General features: G+C 41.8%; 1 protein-coding gene across 1 annotated transcript in view; it reads right to left on the bottom strand.

The window, feature by feature from the left end:
• LOC109993590 (ankyrin repeat and BTB/POZ domain-containing protein 3-A) overlaps positions 1–18,011 on the bottom strand; it is a 168,494-nt gene extending 150,483 nt beyond the window's left edge. The window contains exon 1 of the mRNA XM_065951116.1: positions 16,919–18,011. Coding sequence (XP_065807188.1) covers positions 16,919–17,783 — 865 coding nt within the window. The 5' untranslated portion in view covers positions 17,784–18,011. The remainder of the gene's footprint in view (positions 1–16,918) is intronic.
• Between the last annotated feature and the right edge of the window lie 1,143 nt (positions 18,012–19,154).

Genomic DNA, 19,154 nt, shown 5'->3' with positions numbered 1-19,154 from the left:
TGCAGCAGAAGGCGGCTACTTTGTCAAACACTGAACAGCTAACAGACAGAGTTAGCTCCCGGCTCATTATAATGGAGCGTTTAGCAGAGCCACATATCTCCCTCAGGAGTTTATAAAGATCACAAAGAGAGCTAAAAAAAAAAAAAAAAAGCGGCGAGAGAGTGAATATTGGAATTACATTCATCAGACGAAACAGAAACACGACTCCAAATGAATACTAATGCTTCCCGGTGTTAAAGCTGTGTGTTTAAACAAGAGGAGTGTTCGCTGACAAGTTCCCCCATCTCAGCTTTATGAGGTACAATATGTCAGCGTTGTGTTTACAGCTCGTTTCTCTGGCTCCCAATGGCCCCCGGAAAAATCAATTAATGGTTTTACGTGAGCGTTTTAGAGAAATGGACGGAGACACGGTGACGGAGATGTCAATGGATGTTTGGAATAGAGCAACAAAAGTAGGTATTTGATTTGATTCTCTACGACCTGCAGCACGGTTTAGAAGAAAAGAGCTGCGTGATGCATTAAGAGCCTAGTTAAAATATGAAATATGCTAATGTATAAAATCATAAAACACTGAGCCCCAATGATTCAATTTAAGATAATGACTAAAGAGCTAATGGAGGAAGAGACGCAGACAAGGTGGACTCATTTTAAAGATTTCAGGGACGACAAAGACACGCACACTGAAACAGAGCTTGAACAGTTCAAAAATGATTTCTAAAAAATCTTGATTTGCAGATTAAATGTGTCTGAAATGTTCTGTGCGACACTAAATCAGCTGAATAGCTGTACTCATTCACTGTGGCTGAAACCAACTGAGAGAATGAACAACCTCTGAGTTCATTCTGTGATTTGTTTGATGATTTATTGAAAGAGAGAAAAATTGGCCCTGATGTTTTGCAGCGAAACTGTAAAATGCCCTCAATGACTCGGCCTATCGCTAACTTTAAAATTAAGTTTTTAACCGAGGGACGACTGAATAAAAAGATTAATTCAATTTGATGCATTTAAATCTGTTGAATTCTCAGTTTTAAATTATTTAAACTGCTTTTCTTTGTTTGAGGAAAAACAAGTAAAAACAGTTTTCCGCCTAATTTCTCTACTTATGATATGATATGACTGATATGTGTTTTAAGGGGTCAATACCAATACTGATGGATGGATAGATAGATTTCTTGTTTTGATCCCTCAAATGCAGTTATCAAATACTTGTGGAAAATAAATACAGTATACCAATGACACGTATATTCTGTGATTTTTCTGCTTAATCTAAAGTAAAAAAAATCCACCCTGATATTATGCCTCTACATTTTATGCACACTCATATTGCCTCAGTCTGACTCACACATTTAAACGGAGCTTTTAACGAGCAAAAATGCAGGTCAGGGAGATAGATGCTGCTGCCACCCCCCTGATGATGCATTCACAGGCGAAAACAAGCCAAAAAAAACAAATCACACAAACTGTATTCTGATGACGGTACCCGGCAGCCTCTGGGACGTGATGATGGATTGTGGGTATGCGGATGAGATTGAGTGCTTGTCTTTTTAGGGGAGTGTGGGAAAAAATAAAAAATAAATGTGCAGCCGAGAAGCCGGAGGATTATGTGTCGGAAGCAGGGACGGTATCATGCTGCTTGCCGTGTGTAGGTGTGCATTAGCATAGGTGGATGAGTTCTTGGCTGGATAAACTTGGCGTTGCATGATACGCCTGAATGCCTCAAACTCTCGCACTCGATAATGGCAGGGCTCCGAGATCGAAGCTCTTAAACGCATCAAGAGAGTTTTTCCGCGAGCTTACATTAACATGTTATGAAATTATAATGTGTAAAAAAGACCGCTTTGTGGGAATACATCCAACAAAAACACAGTTACACAAACTCTCTTTGTTACACCTGGGTGCAGCAGCAGGCGAGTGACAATGCAGCATTGTTCACCTGCACTTTGATCTGTGAGAACTTCTGTCACTGTCACAACAAGCAAAGGATTTACAAAATGAAGTGAACAGAAATGATTTTTTAACTATACAACCTGCCGGATTCTACATTTTGAGATCTATTCAGTTTTCTTTTTTTAAAGTTGTATTTTTGTGCCTTTGCTGTAGACATAGGACAGTGGACAGAGTCTGAAATCAGGGAGAGAGAGAGAGAGAGAGAGAGCGGGAAAGGAGCGACAGGTCAGCTATGGAGAAAAGAGAATTAAGCTGGAGTAACAGTTGATTTTAAGGGTTATTGGAGTGTGGTTTTTATATTTGAAGCTCAGCGTCTGATTTCACAGGAAGCAGAAACCCGAGACAGATATTCATCGTAAACAGGTTGTGTTACATTTCCTGCAGTAACCTTTTTACACTTTCTCTTTCACTTCATGATACTGACCGCAGGTGTAAAGGTCTTTCATGTTTCAAACATGCTTTTGTCCTGTCAGTGTTTTTTTATTCACAATACAGACAATTTGAGCCACAGATTGCAATCTCCACAGATTAATATCAAGATCATAACCTCTGAATGAAGAGGTATGAATGCACCTTTGGAATGACAGGCTGGAAACTGCATTATGTGAGTCAGAGTCATGAAAAGTAGAGAAATACTGAATGTGTGTGTTCAGCTGCTTTAGAGGCTTTTAGAGAAGAAAAATGTTTTTTCAAAATCAAGAATTTTTGCTGTTTCACTCCTTTAAAGAGTGAACTTAAATGTAGTTTTAGATTTAAATTTTCAGAACGGAGTTAAAATATGTCATAACCCCCAAACATTCCCCACAGGTGCAGCAACATCAACATGTTCCAGCGTCAATGTGTGTCCAGACACCTGTTTTGTGTGCCGATTCGCACGCCCTCTGTAAGCTGGTTTCTGGCAAAGGAGCAGGATTTAGGTAAACAGAGGCTGTGATGCAACCTGTCTACAACGCGGTGTTGCCTCTACACGTCTGTCACGTCGGCCAAAAAAGGGCTGCAGGATGACGCAAAGCAGGTTCAACCAGACATGCGGCGTAGCGGAGTAAGAAAACTCACACATGAGAGAAAACAACAAGAGGGTAATTTGTATTATGTAGTATCATAGTAGAGCTGAGAGGTGTACGCATATCTTAAACGAGATGCCGTGTAAGGAGAGGAAGCAGGATTGGCAGCAGGCTGATGGATGAGTGGGAGAAATATTTATTTTGGATAAATTAATATTTGATCTGATCAAGGATTCAGTTTTCTCTTTTTAAAAACATCTCTATTTGAGTCCTTGGAGCAGGTTTTTAGATCTCTCAGTAGGAGCAGAGTGGCTCTTTCTTTTGTTTGCATTTTGTCTTACAGAAACCTGCCGTGCCGTGAATTGATTTTATAATATTCGCTCTCCCTAATAAGTTTTCCTTCCAATACACAAAGCAGAACATAAGGACCCTATTAGTAAAACCAGGGCTTCAGCGAGGTCAGTATTTGTCAATAGAATTGAATTTGGCAGTGAAATGCAAAGCTTCTTATTTCTACAGTAGGGTGAATTATCCCCATAAAGAATCTGCATGGTTAGCAGTTGCAGTCTTGGAAAAAAAAAAACGGTATCAAACGACCTAAACTTTATAAAAGTGATGTGTTGTCTCATTGTCTCCCCATACGCTGTATCAGTAGCTCTGTTGATGTGTTGAAATTTTCTCATCAGAGCGTCTAAGATTGCAAACTGCTCATTGTCCCACTACAACCTGTTTGTGGTATCAAGTCATGTTTTTTTTTTTTCATGTAAACATTAAACTATATGAAGGAGAACCGGCAGCTCAGCTTGCAGCCTCATTGAAAAACTCCACTGGAAATTGTCGAAGAGCCCCAGGACTCTTGAGTTCAAGCTGCTGTATTTGGTGTTTCTACTCATTTCAAGGTCCTTGTGTTTGTTTTAAACAACGTTTTTCCGGTTGTTGTTTTTTTTTCTCTGGTTTTCAAAGAACCCTTGAAGCTTCCTGAAAATGAATGAATATCATAGCAGCTCAGTTAGCAGCCCCTTCTCTCGTCATGTGACTGTTTGCTGAAGATTCAGTCATTGCCTGTCTATGATTTGCTGTCAGGGTGAGACTTTCAAACTACAACTTTTAACTAGCAGCTTGTCTCTTCAGCTGTCCTATGTAATAAATGCAAAAAGGCCCCAAAAAACAGGATAATTTTTAATTTTTTTCAAATGTAACCAGAACACAAGCACCAATATTACCAACGTCTTGCCTCTAGCAATCTCTTCAAATTCTTCAGCATGATATGTTGAGCATTAGAGGGTCAGAAGACCTTTTCAAAAACTGGTAATAGTTTGTTTTTTTTTCCTGCTGAAAAAAAAGATTAAATGTCATTGCGTGATAGGAGCTAATGAAGCCAGGTATTTTTTTTGGAGCCAGTTCCAGTGACTAACCACATATATCCGTAAAAGGAACAGTTATTTTTAGCGGCTTGCAATCCTCCCCCCCTCCCCCTAAATCACCCACGACCGTCACTTTCCGATAAACAGAGAAACATGGTACTTCAAACCAAACCTCCCACACAATAACACCTCATTCAGCTGCATACCTTTAAGACTCCTGTTTATAATGTGCTTGAGAATTAGTCACTTTCTTACAACAAATCTGTTTCCATGGGAGATGGATTTTCTCATGGAGAGGATAAGGGATCAGGCTTAGTTGCACATCAAACTAAGAATTCTCAGCACAAGAAGTAGGATCAGATTTTTTTTTTGGGGGGGGGGATTCATCATGCAATGGTTGCATTGAGCAGAACTACTTTTTGAAATGTCTGTCTTGTAGCTGTTATGAAATGCCTCATGTCAGTGGGAGAGAGTGTCACTGCCTACACAAAAACAGCGCACTAAATTGCTACATCCTTACGTGAGTGAAGTTTACAGCCACTCAGAGTTGTCAGTAACACTGTATGTGAGACTGTGTCACTGTTGCCACTGTTTGTCAATGGGCGGTCATTGAGAAACAGCTTATGTAACCGTGGGCTTTAAAACAATTGCAGTCTCTGTGTGAGTTGGCGTTTGCTCCTGTCAAGTCGGGATTAAATAGAGTAGTAAGTACAAAAAAAAAGGAAAGGAGAACAGGGGGAGGGAGGATGTGTTCTGAGTGCAATTTTTAGGAGAAGTGTGGGTTTGAATCACAAAGGGTATTCCCGAGAGCTGCCGCCTATAAAGCAAACTATTCTCATCATCAGTCGAGAAAGACCCTGAGTCTGCCTGCGTTTTTTTTTTTTTCCCAGTCTGATATCTAGACTTTTATTCAGCTGAATCATTGAACACACACCAAAGCAGGAGCAGGAAAATCACTGGTTATAAACTCTACAGTCTCAAATAGATATTTAAGTGTTTGTCTCATCAGTAGAACTGATCACAGAGGTCTCCTCCTCGCCAAATCAAGAAGATTGTAATATTTGAACGGGTAAAAGCACTAAAATAAGCAGTTTCTTGTTAAGCATTACTGTTTCATCTGCTTCTGTCTGAATGGGATTCGAACCAGGAATCTCCTAGCAAAAACAAATATGGTGACATAACTAGAAATAGAAAGAAGTTGGCTGTAAATGTTTCACATTTTGGTGTGTCTATGAGCTGAAAATGGAAGTAGTGACAAAGCTTTGCCCTAAAAGGTCAAATCCAACACCACTGATAAAACTGTGAGTCCCCTAAAACTCCATTACCCAGAATGCTCAGTGTCCCTATCATTAGCCTATTTGTGTTGCGGTGGCAACAGATGGTTCTCCCCAGAGCAAGGAGCCTAATTTCCCATCACCACCTGGGAGCGGCCAGAAACTGATCCAGCACTCGTCCCATCATTAATTAAAAGCCGCGGCGGCGTGCAGAGGAGTCCGCTTGACTTCTGGGGATGTGACACACGACACAATGAAACCCTGCAGCTCAGGGAACACAAGGACATGGCTCTATTTAATCCATGTCCACTTTACTGACCACAGACACAGTCTCCCCCTCTCCTTCTCCAGAACTGAGCTGAGAAACGACGTCCAAGAGTGGAATATCAGCTGTACGTATTTACAGATATTGTTTTATTAATATTAGTTAGAGCTGATGACTTTTAATGGATTCCAGGTCAGCATTACAGGAATGTCTTCTGTCCCCTTCACTCTCCACTGCCGTATTTTCCGTTGTACAACTAATGCTGAAAACCAGTTGTCAATGTCAACTATAATGGGACAATGAATGGAAACTGGAATCTTCTGACACCAAAATCTGATCCTATGCCAACAGATTCTGCATTTAAATAGAGTTTATTCCTGTGAAGACCTGTGCTACTGACTCGAGATTGGAGAAGTTCAATCGTGGTAAAACATTCAGTCTGTCAGCTTCAGGAGCAGAGTCAGTGAACGCAGCATTTGGTGCAAAACTCAGAAGTATTACACAACCGTTACAGAGCTCAACACGGGCTGACAAATTAGGGTGTAAGCCGAAGAAAGATGCAAAGATGCACCATCATCTGAGTCCAGCTGACATCTCTTATGTGAGATGTTTTTTTTATTTTTATTGAATGATTCAACTGGTAGAAATGCCAACATCCAGCTCTTAATCTCTCTCTTTGATCCTTTCAAACCAACTCATTGCAGCTCCTCCACACTTAAAATTACAGCTGAGTAACAGAAACAAAATGATTGGCCTTCAGTTGGATTGCTTTTCTCTCACAAGTCGATGTGACATTCAAATAAAAAACACATGACAAGAAAATAGAGGTCCTTCCTTGGCTTGGATCCTGTATAAATATGGATAGGCATCAGAAGAACTGTGAATAAAAAAAACATTTCTTGTTGATTTTCGCAAAGCCTTTAATCACTTCTGCTCAAACACATTGGACAGAGTTGTGGAAGCCAAGTAATCATGTCATAGTTTGCAGTAATCTGCGCTTATCGAGGCTGCTGGGAGACATTAGCTGAATATCAGTGTTCACACTGAGCGAAAAATGTGACCCGCCAGCGTGCAGCGCAACAGGAAGGCGTCGACCCCGAAGCTTACAAAACAAGCTGAGGTCAACTGAAGCACCTCGGAGCCATCGCAAGTAGAAAACATAAAAGACTTTGTGCGCGGGGGTAAAAGGCGAGAGACATGAAAGACTTCCTGATTCTGTGAGAGGTTTCTCATAAAATATACAGGAAACCAGGTCTACTGGAGGGAACAAAATGTCAGTTTGCAGAAAGGACAGGGACTGCCCCAGCGAGGGCAGACGGGCTAGAGATGTACACTTCTTTCTTTCCACATATTTTTAAAAAGAAATGCATGCAACACCTGGAACCTGGACCGAGAAAGTACAACATTTTGGGTGACACAGAGCACTAACTGTTTCTACAGCTTGGCTATTTGCTAGCTAGCGGTTGTCAGGTGGAGCTAAGTGCAAATTTCAGCAAGCCATGATAACTTTTCAGCTGGTTAGCCAAACAGATCAAATAAGGAAATAGGGAGACATCATAAATCAAATGTTGAAGGCTATATGAGGCTATGCAGCTTCTAAATTGTCAGCTTGTCTCCCGGCAACAAGAGCTTTCAGATGTCAGTCAATCACTGCCATGGGGAACCAAACACCCAGAGGCCCTGCAGCCTAGACACTGTCTCCACAAATACATCCAGAAGCAGCTTTGTCCTCATGGAGAAATTATTACAAAATATGCACAGTAGCCACACCACGTCCGTCCTATTTCTTGTATCTTTTCATGAATTCAACACAGGGTGAAACCATCGAATGTTGTTGGACTTGAGGAGGGAAAAAGCTGAGAAATAGTCTGGAGAAAAAGGCGTCAGCAGAGAGATAAGCATCCGTCATTCATTTTTGGAAGTACAGTCAGCAGAGAGCCGAGTGTCAACTTCTGCATACAAAGTCGGCACAGGGAACTCAGAACAAAATACATTTGCTGTAGTTAGTTTCTTATAAACGTATTCCTCTTCACAGAAATAATTTAAGCCCCAGGAGTGCGTAGTAAGTGTGTGAAATAATAGGAAGGGAGAGGATAATAAGCAAGTGGGTGAGCTCTGATTGATGCTTGCTGCTTTTAAAAAAACAAACTCACATGGTGCTAGAACAATGTAAGTCATCTAGCCTGCTGCATAATTCAAAAGCACAAGAGCTGGGTAGTAATGAGTGGCCAGACTCGGCTAGAAAAATATTGTTGAATTGATATGATTGCATCCCACACTTTGTATGTGTGACAATCAATTTAATGAACGTCAAAAACGGCAATCAGCCAGTGGTCAGTTTTATTTTGCTTTCTGACACAATCTGTTAATGAGTGCCGACAAAATGTTTTTATTGTGCTAATAAATTCTAGAGTCGAGCTCTTCTTCTATAACATCGAAAAATAATTTAATTAATTATTGTCACTTTTGTGTAGGGCCTGAGCGATACAGGGTTTTTGGGACCGATTCCAAAATCAATATTCAGGATTTTATCAAATCACATACCGATATATTGGCCGATATATCTTTCTTGGTTCTATGTTCGATCTGTAGACATATATACACATTTATCGTGAGTGATAATGCTTGTTGTAATCCATATAGCGCCCCCTCTGCTGGTAAAAGAGAATTGCTAGTTTAATACAATGAAACTCAAATCAAAATTGACTTGTGAATAACTCTTGTAATATCAGTGCATATTTCAATGAAATCAGCCGATACTGATAGTCACTGGATATCCAGATATCGGCCGATATTATCGGCTGGTCGATAAATCGGTCGGGCTCCATGGTCATATGGTCCAAAAGGCAATCACAAAAAAGCCCAGAAAGACAATGACTAAAAAAAGGTGTTTGTAAAAGGATGTGTTTTCTTTTCAACATCCTCATTCCTCGTCTAAGGATGATATCCGTATTACAGTAAGTCAAACATTTCACAACCACTCAATAGCTTGACTCATACAGTAGCATCAAAGACTCAAAACCAATCAATATCTGTAGTCATAGTGGTGTCTTCACAGAAATATGAGCTGCTTGGTTTGTTAGAATTTAAGGTCCTGCTCAAGTAAAGCTTTTTTTTTTCTTTTTTTTTTAAATGAATATTTGTGCTTAATGTGTGATCAGAAGAAGGTCATAGAGTTCAAAGAAAAACCACAGGCCCAGTGCGGGAGACTGTTCGCTGAGATAACAGAAATCTTAAGAGGCAGAACAATGAAAACATACAGTGTAGCTGACAGGATATAATGTAGTTTGACCACAAATGCAAACGGTGAGACTAAAACCTCGCAGCTTTGCAGACTATGTGATATAACCACAAACACAGCCAGGACACGTCCTACTTTTGATTTTACAAAGCTGATTTAAACTTATAGGTATAATTTGGATACACATCTGTACATCCTACTTTCTTATATATTCCTATTTATTTCTATACATTATGTTGTATTTAATTGTACAGTTTTGCATATGTCGTCCACTCCTTATCATTTTTAATACCTTGTAACTTTATGCTTATGTTGTGTAGGAGGGATTGTACTGGTCTAAAATACCCCCTCTGTCTAAAAAGGTTTTCCTGATTCTGTTTTCACTTCTACTTTTTTTTGGCATACTGGTGATTAAATTGAGATGCTTTTGGTTTCATTTTTCAAGGTTTAATTTGAATCTCTGAGGTTCTTCAGCTTCCTCAAAGGGAGTTACGTTGAGGCTTTGAGGCATTTTAATAAAGCATTTGAAAAACTCTCTAAAAGTTAAAATATATTTAAAAGGACCCGGGGTCGCTGTTTTGTTCAAATGTGTACTCTTAATGACTCTCAACAAATTTCTGTTATCCGACAGTCGCAACATGTTTCACACAACCCTGTGATGCAACAAGAGAAGAATATTTTTTCTTGTATTTCTGGGTGAAATGACCCTTTAAAGAAAGGAACCAAACAAATGATTCCAACGTTGGGAGCAGGTTTAACACTGATTTATTCAGGTCATTGAACATTGGAAGTGCAGCAGAAGGGAAAAACACATTTAACAAATGACCTGCATGATCTTAAACTCAGAAGTGAAACCAAAGTTTCTGCATGACTGGAGACCATCTGGGATAAGTACAAAAAATGTGAACTTTTGTAATTTGTGTGAACTGAACCTTGATGTGTCTTGTGAGTCTGTTGACATCGTCCTCTGGCATTTCTGTGACTTTTTTTTTTAACGGGAAAAAAAGTAAGCTGCAAAAGTCCTTTTTATTCTTAGAGGAACAGAAAAAAACAGATTTTCTTACGAAGTTGAGATAAAAGCAAAAGTAGCATCAAATCTGACGTTGTTTCAGACGTCCCTTAAGGACACAAGTGTTGACTTAAGTTGTGTACCACTGACAGAAAACAACAAATAACACAGTACGCTCTGACAGCGGCTGTCACAAAATATTGTGTCGACATCAAAGGAGCGCCGTGCGTCTCATCCTGAAGACGTCCAGGATGTGTGTCATCAAATCTCACAGTAGGATTTTTTTTTCTGCTAACTTGGGATTGTGACAATTAGGTCATTTTGACATTGCAGCATTGTTTCCTTTGATTCCTTTCCTCACCCCGCCGAAGTGTGAGTGCAGAGTGAAGTCATCAGCACGGCTCACTCCAATACCAAAACAACCACCTGTTGTACAGACTTCACGCCCAAAACACGGATCAAGGGGTCAGCAGATGGAACGGATTACTTGTAAAGGTCTTTCAACACAGGCATGAACATGAGTGTCAAACGTTACAAAAAAAAAAAAAAAAAAGGGGAGTAAAGGGTGAAGAAACAACAGGAGGAATGAACGTGCTTGAAATGCATTATGTCATGGTACTTTTTTTAAACTCCACATGAAAAAATGAAATGCAGCCTTTCAGCAGTCTACCAAATGCACTCTGGGCTTTTAAAGCAACAGTTCAGCCTCCTTTTCAACACCACAAAATCAACCAAATTGATAAAACAAACAACAGCAGATTGATGTATTTGTTTGCTACGACGGCTTAGCTAACAGTGCTACATCTTCTTTACCTACACAATGTGGAACCCAAATAAAATTGTTGCAAATCAGATATATTCTTTTTGATCCAGCAGATGTCGCCCTTGAGCACCAGCATGAAACCAAAACAACTCGCGCTGCATTGTCGTGTTAGCATGCTAATGCTAGCGATCTTTATTATGCTGGTATCTTCACACTGCATGTAAATTTACCTGAAATGAGCGTGATCTAGAAACACAGTTAAGCAGTGAGTACAGTATGTTATTCTTCTTTTCTCTAGTCCCTCAATTAAACAACTTTTATACACGAGGGGAGGAGTCAGCCGGCCGTCCGGGCGATGTAAACAAAGTGAAGATAGGACTCTGAAACTCTGAAAACATCACAGACAGTGGGACTCGGGTGTTACACCCATTGTAGACAGTCATGACTCACAGAGTTATTTTCAGAGGAGATACTTGATTTCTACATTTAAGTGTGAAACATCACATATAAAGCCTTTAAGGTAAGGCACTAAAAGTCCAGACTTAATGTGTCCAAGGGCTAATATATTTTCCTTGTAGCCTGTGGTCCCAAAAAAAATAGTTTCTACATCAAGGACAGGTGGCGTCAAAGTTTCTCAGTTCAGTGAAGACCATTGAAATTTTTCCACAGCCACACAAAGCGATCAGATGAAACGTACCGACGCAGACCTGCACACCAGGTATTAGAAATGAATGAGAGGAATTATCATCTTTGTTCTCTGCGGCTCCCTGGCGTTTCCCGTTGCTAATTCCTAATCTTAATGACTACCAGATAAGCACCAGTGTTAATTAAAGAGGGCTGCATAATTATATCTCACAGGGACCCTGCGCCAGTGCCCCCTCACCACCACCACCACCACCATCACCCCCCTCCTCCTCCTCCTCCTCCTCCTCCAGCTGACACTCCAGCCTGCTTTCTCTTCCTCCCTCTCAGCATTAGGCATTCAGCGCTCTCTCTCTCACTCCTCTCATTATCTCATCTCTGACCCACTGCGTTCACCTAGTTTCTGAAAAAGGAAAGGGGATCCACGCTCCAATGACATGGAAGTAATAAAAACCACCATCATTTTTTGGGGGGGGGCTGGTCCCACTTGCCCAGAGTTGAAGTTACTGATGCTTTTGGATCCCCCGCAGATAAAAGTCAATATTCTCACTCGCCGGGTAAAAATGAGCAGATCTAGAAATGGATGCAGCTCATAAAATACGTCTTAGTTTAAAAAAAAAAAAAAAAAGCACATATGACTTCGCAACCACTTATCATTGCTAAAAACGGAATCGAAATGAAGACTGCTAGAGGGGAAGGGGTGCAGCCTTTGGTGTTATGAAGTTACCAAAACATTAAGATCCATCACCACCATCTTGCCTGCCCGATTGCTCGCTTCTCCGACAGAGCGTCAGCAATCTGTCTGCTCATCTGCGAGTCCACCCCAAGGAGGGGGAGGACAGGCGGAAAATAATAACAGAATGGACAACAAAAGGCCTTTGCCAGAATCACGCGGTTATGAGCCGGGCTTATTAAAAACCCACAGTGGAAAATAAATATGCAAACTCTGAAGCCCACCCTCTCTCGCAGTAAACACAATAAAATATGGTGTGAAAGACAGCAAGGGAAGAAGGAGGAAGGAAGGAGGAGGAGGAGGGAGAACAGACACCCCTCTGATAATTTAATAGACTGACTATAGCAGGCTACGCAATTTCATTATGTTGTGTCATCTTTCCTGCAGAGGTCGGGAGTGGCTCCTTGGGGGAAGGTCACAGCAAATAACGCACATAATCAGATGCAATCAAAGTCATCCGGGATCCCAGATTTCCACAGCGCCCCGGCAGGTTCAGAAGCGTGAGCGGGGCTGCATGTTTCCTGAGGTCACTTGACATTTGGAGATTTAGCAGGACTGGGAAGAGACAGAGTTAAAGACGGTGACTCCTTGTTGAGAGGCATTTCTCAGAAGTTGAAGACATTTGAAAAGTGTTTTTGCTTTTGCCTTTAATTTGTATTTTTTACTGTCTTCGGCTAAGGGAACTTTACTTCCTGTTTGGATATTTTAAAAACCTATATATCTGACTCGTCAACTGAGCTGCCTGGGAGTCAAATGAGCCATTCAAAGGTGAAACTCGGTTGTTATTTTTCCATCAATGCGTCTGCAGGAAGACGCTGCTCAGACCAATCTGAGCCACTGAAACTACTGAAGTGTTGAACCTAAGGGGCGGGCGGCTGTGGCTCAGTTGGTAGAGTCGTCATCTCTCCACTGGAAGGTCGGGTGTTCAGTACCCAGCTCCTTCAGCTACATGTCCAATGTGTCCTTGGGCAAGACACTTAACCCCAAGTTGCTCCTGCTGCTTCATCAGTATGAATGGGATTAGTTACTTCTGATGGACTCTTTACACAGCAGCCTCGACCATCAGTGTGTGAATGTGTAGGTGTGACCTGCGGTGTAAAAACACTTTGAGTAGTCAGAAGACAAGAAAAGTGCTTTATAAGCTCAAGTCAATTTACCATTTACCTAACCAAACCTCAACAACAGAGATTTGAAATAAGAAAAAAATAACAAGTTTAATGTCTGTGAAGATCCTTTCAGTGATTTTAAAGTCTATAATAAAATCAATAAAAAGCAAAAAACAAAACAAAAAATGAGTTGTTTCAAAGGCTTCAACAAACAGCAGGACATCTTAATCAAAACAGACCGGCCTATGTTTAACGGCCTCTCCCTCCACCTGTAGACCGTTAATCATGGTTTAGGTGTTCCTAGTTTCAGAATCAGTGTTAGTAAGGTTATTACCGAGCATGCACACATTGAATCAGCTCATTCTTGTGCTGAAACGCCGCTCTAACCCAGATAAAAGAAAACTCGAAGGACATTCAGTGCGCTGACTTTTCTGCCTCTTTATTCAGTCTCGTTGCGCTCGTTCACCTGAAATGCTATTCACCGTCGACAATGCTTCTTTTCTTTTTTTTATGCTGTAAATGTTAGAACTCCAGATTGTAACGGGTTGAGTGGCAACGAGCTCGTGGAGAAAAAGCCTCCGTTTAGCTGTGCTCATTAGTCAGAGCACAGAGAGCTGTCTCGTACGGTCAGGGGGAGCGCACGGCAAACGTATATTTAGTCATTATGTGCCGCACGCCTTTGGTTCCCCAGGTGAAATCTTAAACAGGAGACCATGTTTTCTCACCAGAAGGGCTCACTGCTGACTAAACTCCTTCTCATCAGCTTTGTTTTGCTCAGAAGCACACACACACACACACACACACACACACACACACACACACACACACACACACACACACACACACACACACACACACACACACAGAGAGAGAAAAGGAGTAAATCGCAGACATATGAGTCAACGTTTGATTAATGTGTGATTAAGGATGGTTCATTATTTTAGCCCCAGGTCTGACAGCTCAACAAATTTAAGGCGTGTTAATGAGTTATTCTTAAACCACAGGAGACTAAAAAAAAAAAAAAGCAGCTCGTTGAAATGTTTGCTGAAGTAAAAAAATGGTGGCACTTTGGCCTCCCTAACTGTGAACAACATGACACCATTCTGCTTTTTCTGTGTGTGTGTGTGTGTGTGTGTGTGTGTGAGTGCAGACTGAAGCCTCCTCTGCACCACGAGAGGGGATGATGCTCGCTCCTCAGGTGGGAGTGAGTGGAGGGGGGGGGGATGCATGCTTGGCTCTGCGGCCCTGTCTACGGAGAGAAAATACCTGCTTCTCAGCTCAACAGCAATTTCCAGACAAAAGCGTTCGAGTGCTGCGTCTTCGCCCCTGACCGAATATCAATGCGAAACAATGAGGTGGAAGAAGATGAATGAGGGGCGGGAGAGGGTGGAAAAGGAAATCTGCCTCATCCATTTAAGAGCTCAATCGATAGGTGCATGGATTTTTTGATAATCTATTAACTGTTTCGGGGATCTTAAGGGCGAGAGTGACAAACGGGATCTGTTGCCAGCTACTCAACTCTCAGAATTATTTTTTTTCACTGTTTCACACGAGAGAAGATTGAATCATTTGGGGGGTTTTTTAATCGTTGCGTTACGCTGAACTCTGTAAAAACTGTGATCAGCGTCTTTGACATATCAAGCCGATATACAATGACGATGAATGGACAAAATCTTTGACAGATAAATCGATAAACAACCGTCGTTTCCATCCTTATCAATCCTCCATGTTACCTCCATGTAATGTCCTTGGGGCTGCACATGTCGATTATCACTCTGCTGATATTTTCTATTCATCGTAAAGTATCAATAACCATCGCTCTTTAGGACTATAAATGTGTCAAATAATGCTGATCCACAGGAGTCAAAGTCAGTTTGAGATTGAAGTCTTTTGTTCGACCAATACTTCAACAAATCCAATTTTCATTTTTGATTAACCCACTACTGTACAATTTACGTTTTCTGTAAAAAAGTCCATCACCATTAGTTTGAAATTATATTTTCTGAGGGGATTTTGGTTTGTTTGCTATTCAATCAACCGTCTGTGCAGCGCCGGTGGCCAAGTGGTTACTGCGGCGCGGGTTCAAATCCAACCTGTGGCTCATTTCCCGCATGTCATTCCCATCCCATCCTATCTTTACAATCAAGGCATACAAAGCCAAAAAATGTATCTTTCAAAATAAACTCACTTTAGTAGCTTATCACAAATAAATGTTTCGTATTATAAAATGAAAATGGATTAAATGTCGATCTAATAGACTTTAAGTTTAATTTCATTTTAAACATTCTTGTGTATTGAGTGGTGTTGGTGGATAGGGTGCACATGACCGAGGTAAAAGATTGGATTTTAGAGAAAAAAAACCCTGCATCCATGATATTGAATTTGCAATCACACCACATCACAGGGAACCTATGAGAGCAATTTCAAATCCACACTTCTTCTGGAACAATCTTTTCTGCTGCCATTACGGAGGACTGGCTCGTCCACAGAACACGTAGGCAACCAAATTCATCTTCTACTAAGTTTTCTCACGAGTGCTGAAAGAAAACAATCACGCTGCAACAATTAGCACACAACAACAACATTTGTTTTTGTGTTTTGTTTTGGGGTCGATATCGCGTGGCTCGCTTTGGCTCCAAGATACGGAATAACATTTCAAATCCCTTCTGCTTTATAGTTTCAGCCAACTCATTCAGGGCTCTGGCTGAGAGGGCCGGCCCACACTGACAGCTTACACCTTCTGGAGTGAGACAGTAATAGCATTAGCAACAAGGGCAGCGCACAATATAAACACAAATCCTGCTCCTGCAACAATCACGACTCACAAACCGCACTCCACACTCCTCCTCACAGTCAGAAACAACCGTTTACATTAACATTAGGGGCCTCTAATGGATGTCTGAGAACATAATAGTGTCAGAGATGGGAGAAAGTGGAGCCCTTTTTGATCTCTTTCCAACCATAAACACCTATTCTGACTTTAGTTGCTGTGGGGGCTTTGGATAACAGAGACAGTTTATGTTTCACAGGTGGGCTTTGAGGTCTGAGCCGAGGGTCATAAATATTCAACAAACTGTCAGGTCCTTTTTTGTTTGGGAGTGAGCCAGATAAGCAGCATAATTACACAGTCTATGTTCATATTACTCATCCAAATATGCAAATGATCATAAAGTTTGCACTGTAAAAAAGTATTCTCTGATCAAATACTGGGGTTTTAAATCATATTGTCCTGAAGAGAAAATCATCAAACTTGAATCTGAATCTCAATGTGTGTGTGTTTGTTTTGGAATAATTTGAGTTTTACTCATTCTTTCCAATGGAGTCATGATTCTGTTTCTAGACATTTTCTCGGAACAGGTGGACTTCCATGTGAATCCAGTGGATCTTTAAGGGGACACCTGACTATGATGTGGCTTTTATACTGGCTTTAACAGTGGATCGGGGGTCAGGAAAACACAGCCAAGCTCCCAGAAATGCAGCACCAAGGTGACATAAGAGTGGCATAACAATTTCAGTGTAAATAATCATCATGACACTTTTAGGTTTTTCTCTCTTTTGGACGTTTCTTACCACTTGAATTCTTGCCGCAGATGAGGTGTTGGTAGGGCTGCAGCAGCCCCCAGATCTCCGAGTCGTTGCTGATGGCTTGCTCCAGTGACTCCGGCGTAAACTTGGGGATCCCGTTGTCCCTCTCCACCAGCGCGCTGCGCAGGACGCGGCTGAACACCTCTCTGAACAGACTCTCCATGCACGCGGTCAGGTATATGGCCGCGTGTTCGTGGATCCTCAGGGCCACCCGACTATCCACCATCCACCTGAAGAACTTCCCCACGGAGAACACCAGCCCGCAGCGCTCCGACTTGCCTCGGCTGAACTTGTCCCCGGTGCTCATGTTGTAGAGGGACAGGGCGCTCAGAGCCGCCGTGATGCAGTTGACGGAGATGGTCCATGATAGCACCACCTTGATGGCGCTCTGGATCTCGTGTTTGGTGCACTTGGCGTAGCGCAGAGAGAGCCGCTGCGCCTCCCGGGCTACCCTCACCAGAGCGCGGCTGATGAGAGCGGACAGCCGCGCCAAGACCTCCGGTGGCGGGTCGCCCACCATGAGCTCCTCGTCTTTCCTCAGTGCGCCCTCCACCTCGCCGAGGCTCCATGGCACGTCCTCCAGCTCGGGCAGCTTGGCGCACTGACCCGAGCACTCCAGTATCTCCGTGTCCTCCGCCAGGACGGTGTTCACTGTGTCCAAACTGTTTTGTCTGCTGTGCATGGATTCCGTCAGATGCCAGCAGTTGCCCCCAGCCGATACGGACTGATGCGTGTCAGAGCAGCACAGCGACACGCTGGACGACCTGACCGAGTCCGCGGCTCCACCATAACCAGAATCAAGCGTTAAATCCTCCAGCGTCCTTACGACTGTCTTACCCTTGCCTGCCATAACTGCACCGCATACTGTTGGGTATGCTTGGTTTCCCAGTTAAATGCTACAAATTCGTTTTCCTTGCGTTTTTCCTCAGCCGCTGTCCGATGGCTTAATTGTAATTCCCAGCGTTAAGAATGAAGCAAAAAGAAGTGAGCCTTTAGTTTCCTCCTCCTTGAAGTGTCTGGATGTCTTCAGTCTCCTCTTCTCCACAACTTCAGACGCGTAACCTGAGAGCGCACAAACCCTCCGCGCTCACTGCAACAAGCGTAGAAGTATGGAAAGCCAAAAGAGCCATAATTCACCTCTACTGCTTGGAGTATTAAAAACTGCTATTGGCTCTTGTATCCACTGTTATCAGCATATTATTAGGTATAATCCTAAATTCTGAATTAAGTGATGTACTTTACTTACTTGATCTTTTTTAACATAGTCAATTCAATGATTTGATTGATCTGTGATAAAATACCAAATAAATTGCCTTTGATGATCCCTGTTCATTTCTCATTTAAAAAGATTTACAAAATAAACATGTTTTGTGTCCTTTAAGAAGAGTTTAGTAAGGGACTAGATTAAGGTTCACTTTTTTTAAATCTAAATGTTAATTTGTTTATAGTCTCGCTCAGAACCCCCTGTACTTTGGTGTGATTGGCTAGTACTACTATGTTGTGACGGGCTAGGCCAAATGTCAATTTTGACTCAATAATTTGAGCCTATTAAACCTTAACATGTATTTTGCTACCATAACCAAACTAGCACATCTCTAAAAAAATTTTTTTTAAAAAGCAGCATTTTACCATACTGCATAAAAACATGTATTCTTTAAAATGAAGAAATCTGTTTTATAGTACTTCAAAGAGTGTAAAGCATGAAAAGCATTACTTTACTGGATTGTTTGAGAACACTGTTAAAAGGACGTTTTTGAGGGTTGGACAGCATAGAAATATATTTCAGTGTAAACACATTAAATTAGATGTCAATATTGGCACTTTCAGCTTTCCATACAATGTGCCGGGAGGTGGAGTCTGGAGCCCCGCGGCCTGACACAAACCAATCAGCATTTCCATCTGCTGTGACTGACACAGACAACCTGCCAGCTACCTTTTTCCAGAAGCTACCTGGAGCTGGTGTAGCATAACTGCAGAATCAGAGACACACACCACACACACACACACACACGCACACACACACACACACACACACACACACACTGCTGTGCCAACCAATCTGTTATTTGCAGTCTTGTAGCTGCAGTGAAGTGATCTCTGCAGTGCCAGGATGAGAGGTGGATTCCCGCAGAGGAAACACATGGTAGAAATGTCAATGTGCTCTTGGTTGTGTGGGAAAAAAAGTGGACCACTGACCTAAACAACCAGGTTTTCAATTCAA

This window comes from Labrus bergylta, chromosome 23 (genome assembly GCF_963930695.1).
Source record: "Labrus bergylta chromosome 23, fLabBer1.1, whole genome shotgun sequence".
In the NCBI taxonomy this organism is placed as follows: domain Eukaryota; kingdom Metazoa; phylum Chordata; class Actinopteri; order Labriformes; family Labridae; genus Labrus; species Labrus bergylta.
Note: the sequence above shows the minus strand (reverse complement) of the source record. Positions and strands in the feature narration are given on the sequence as shown.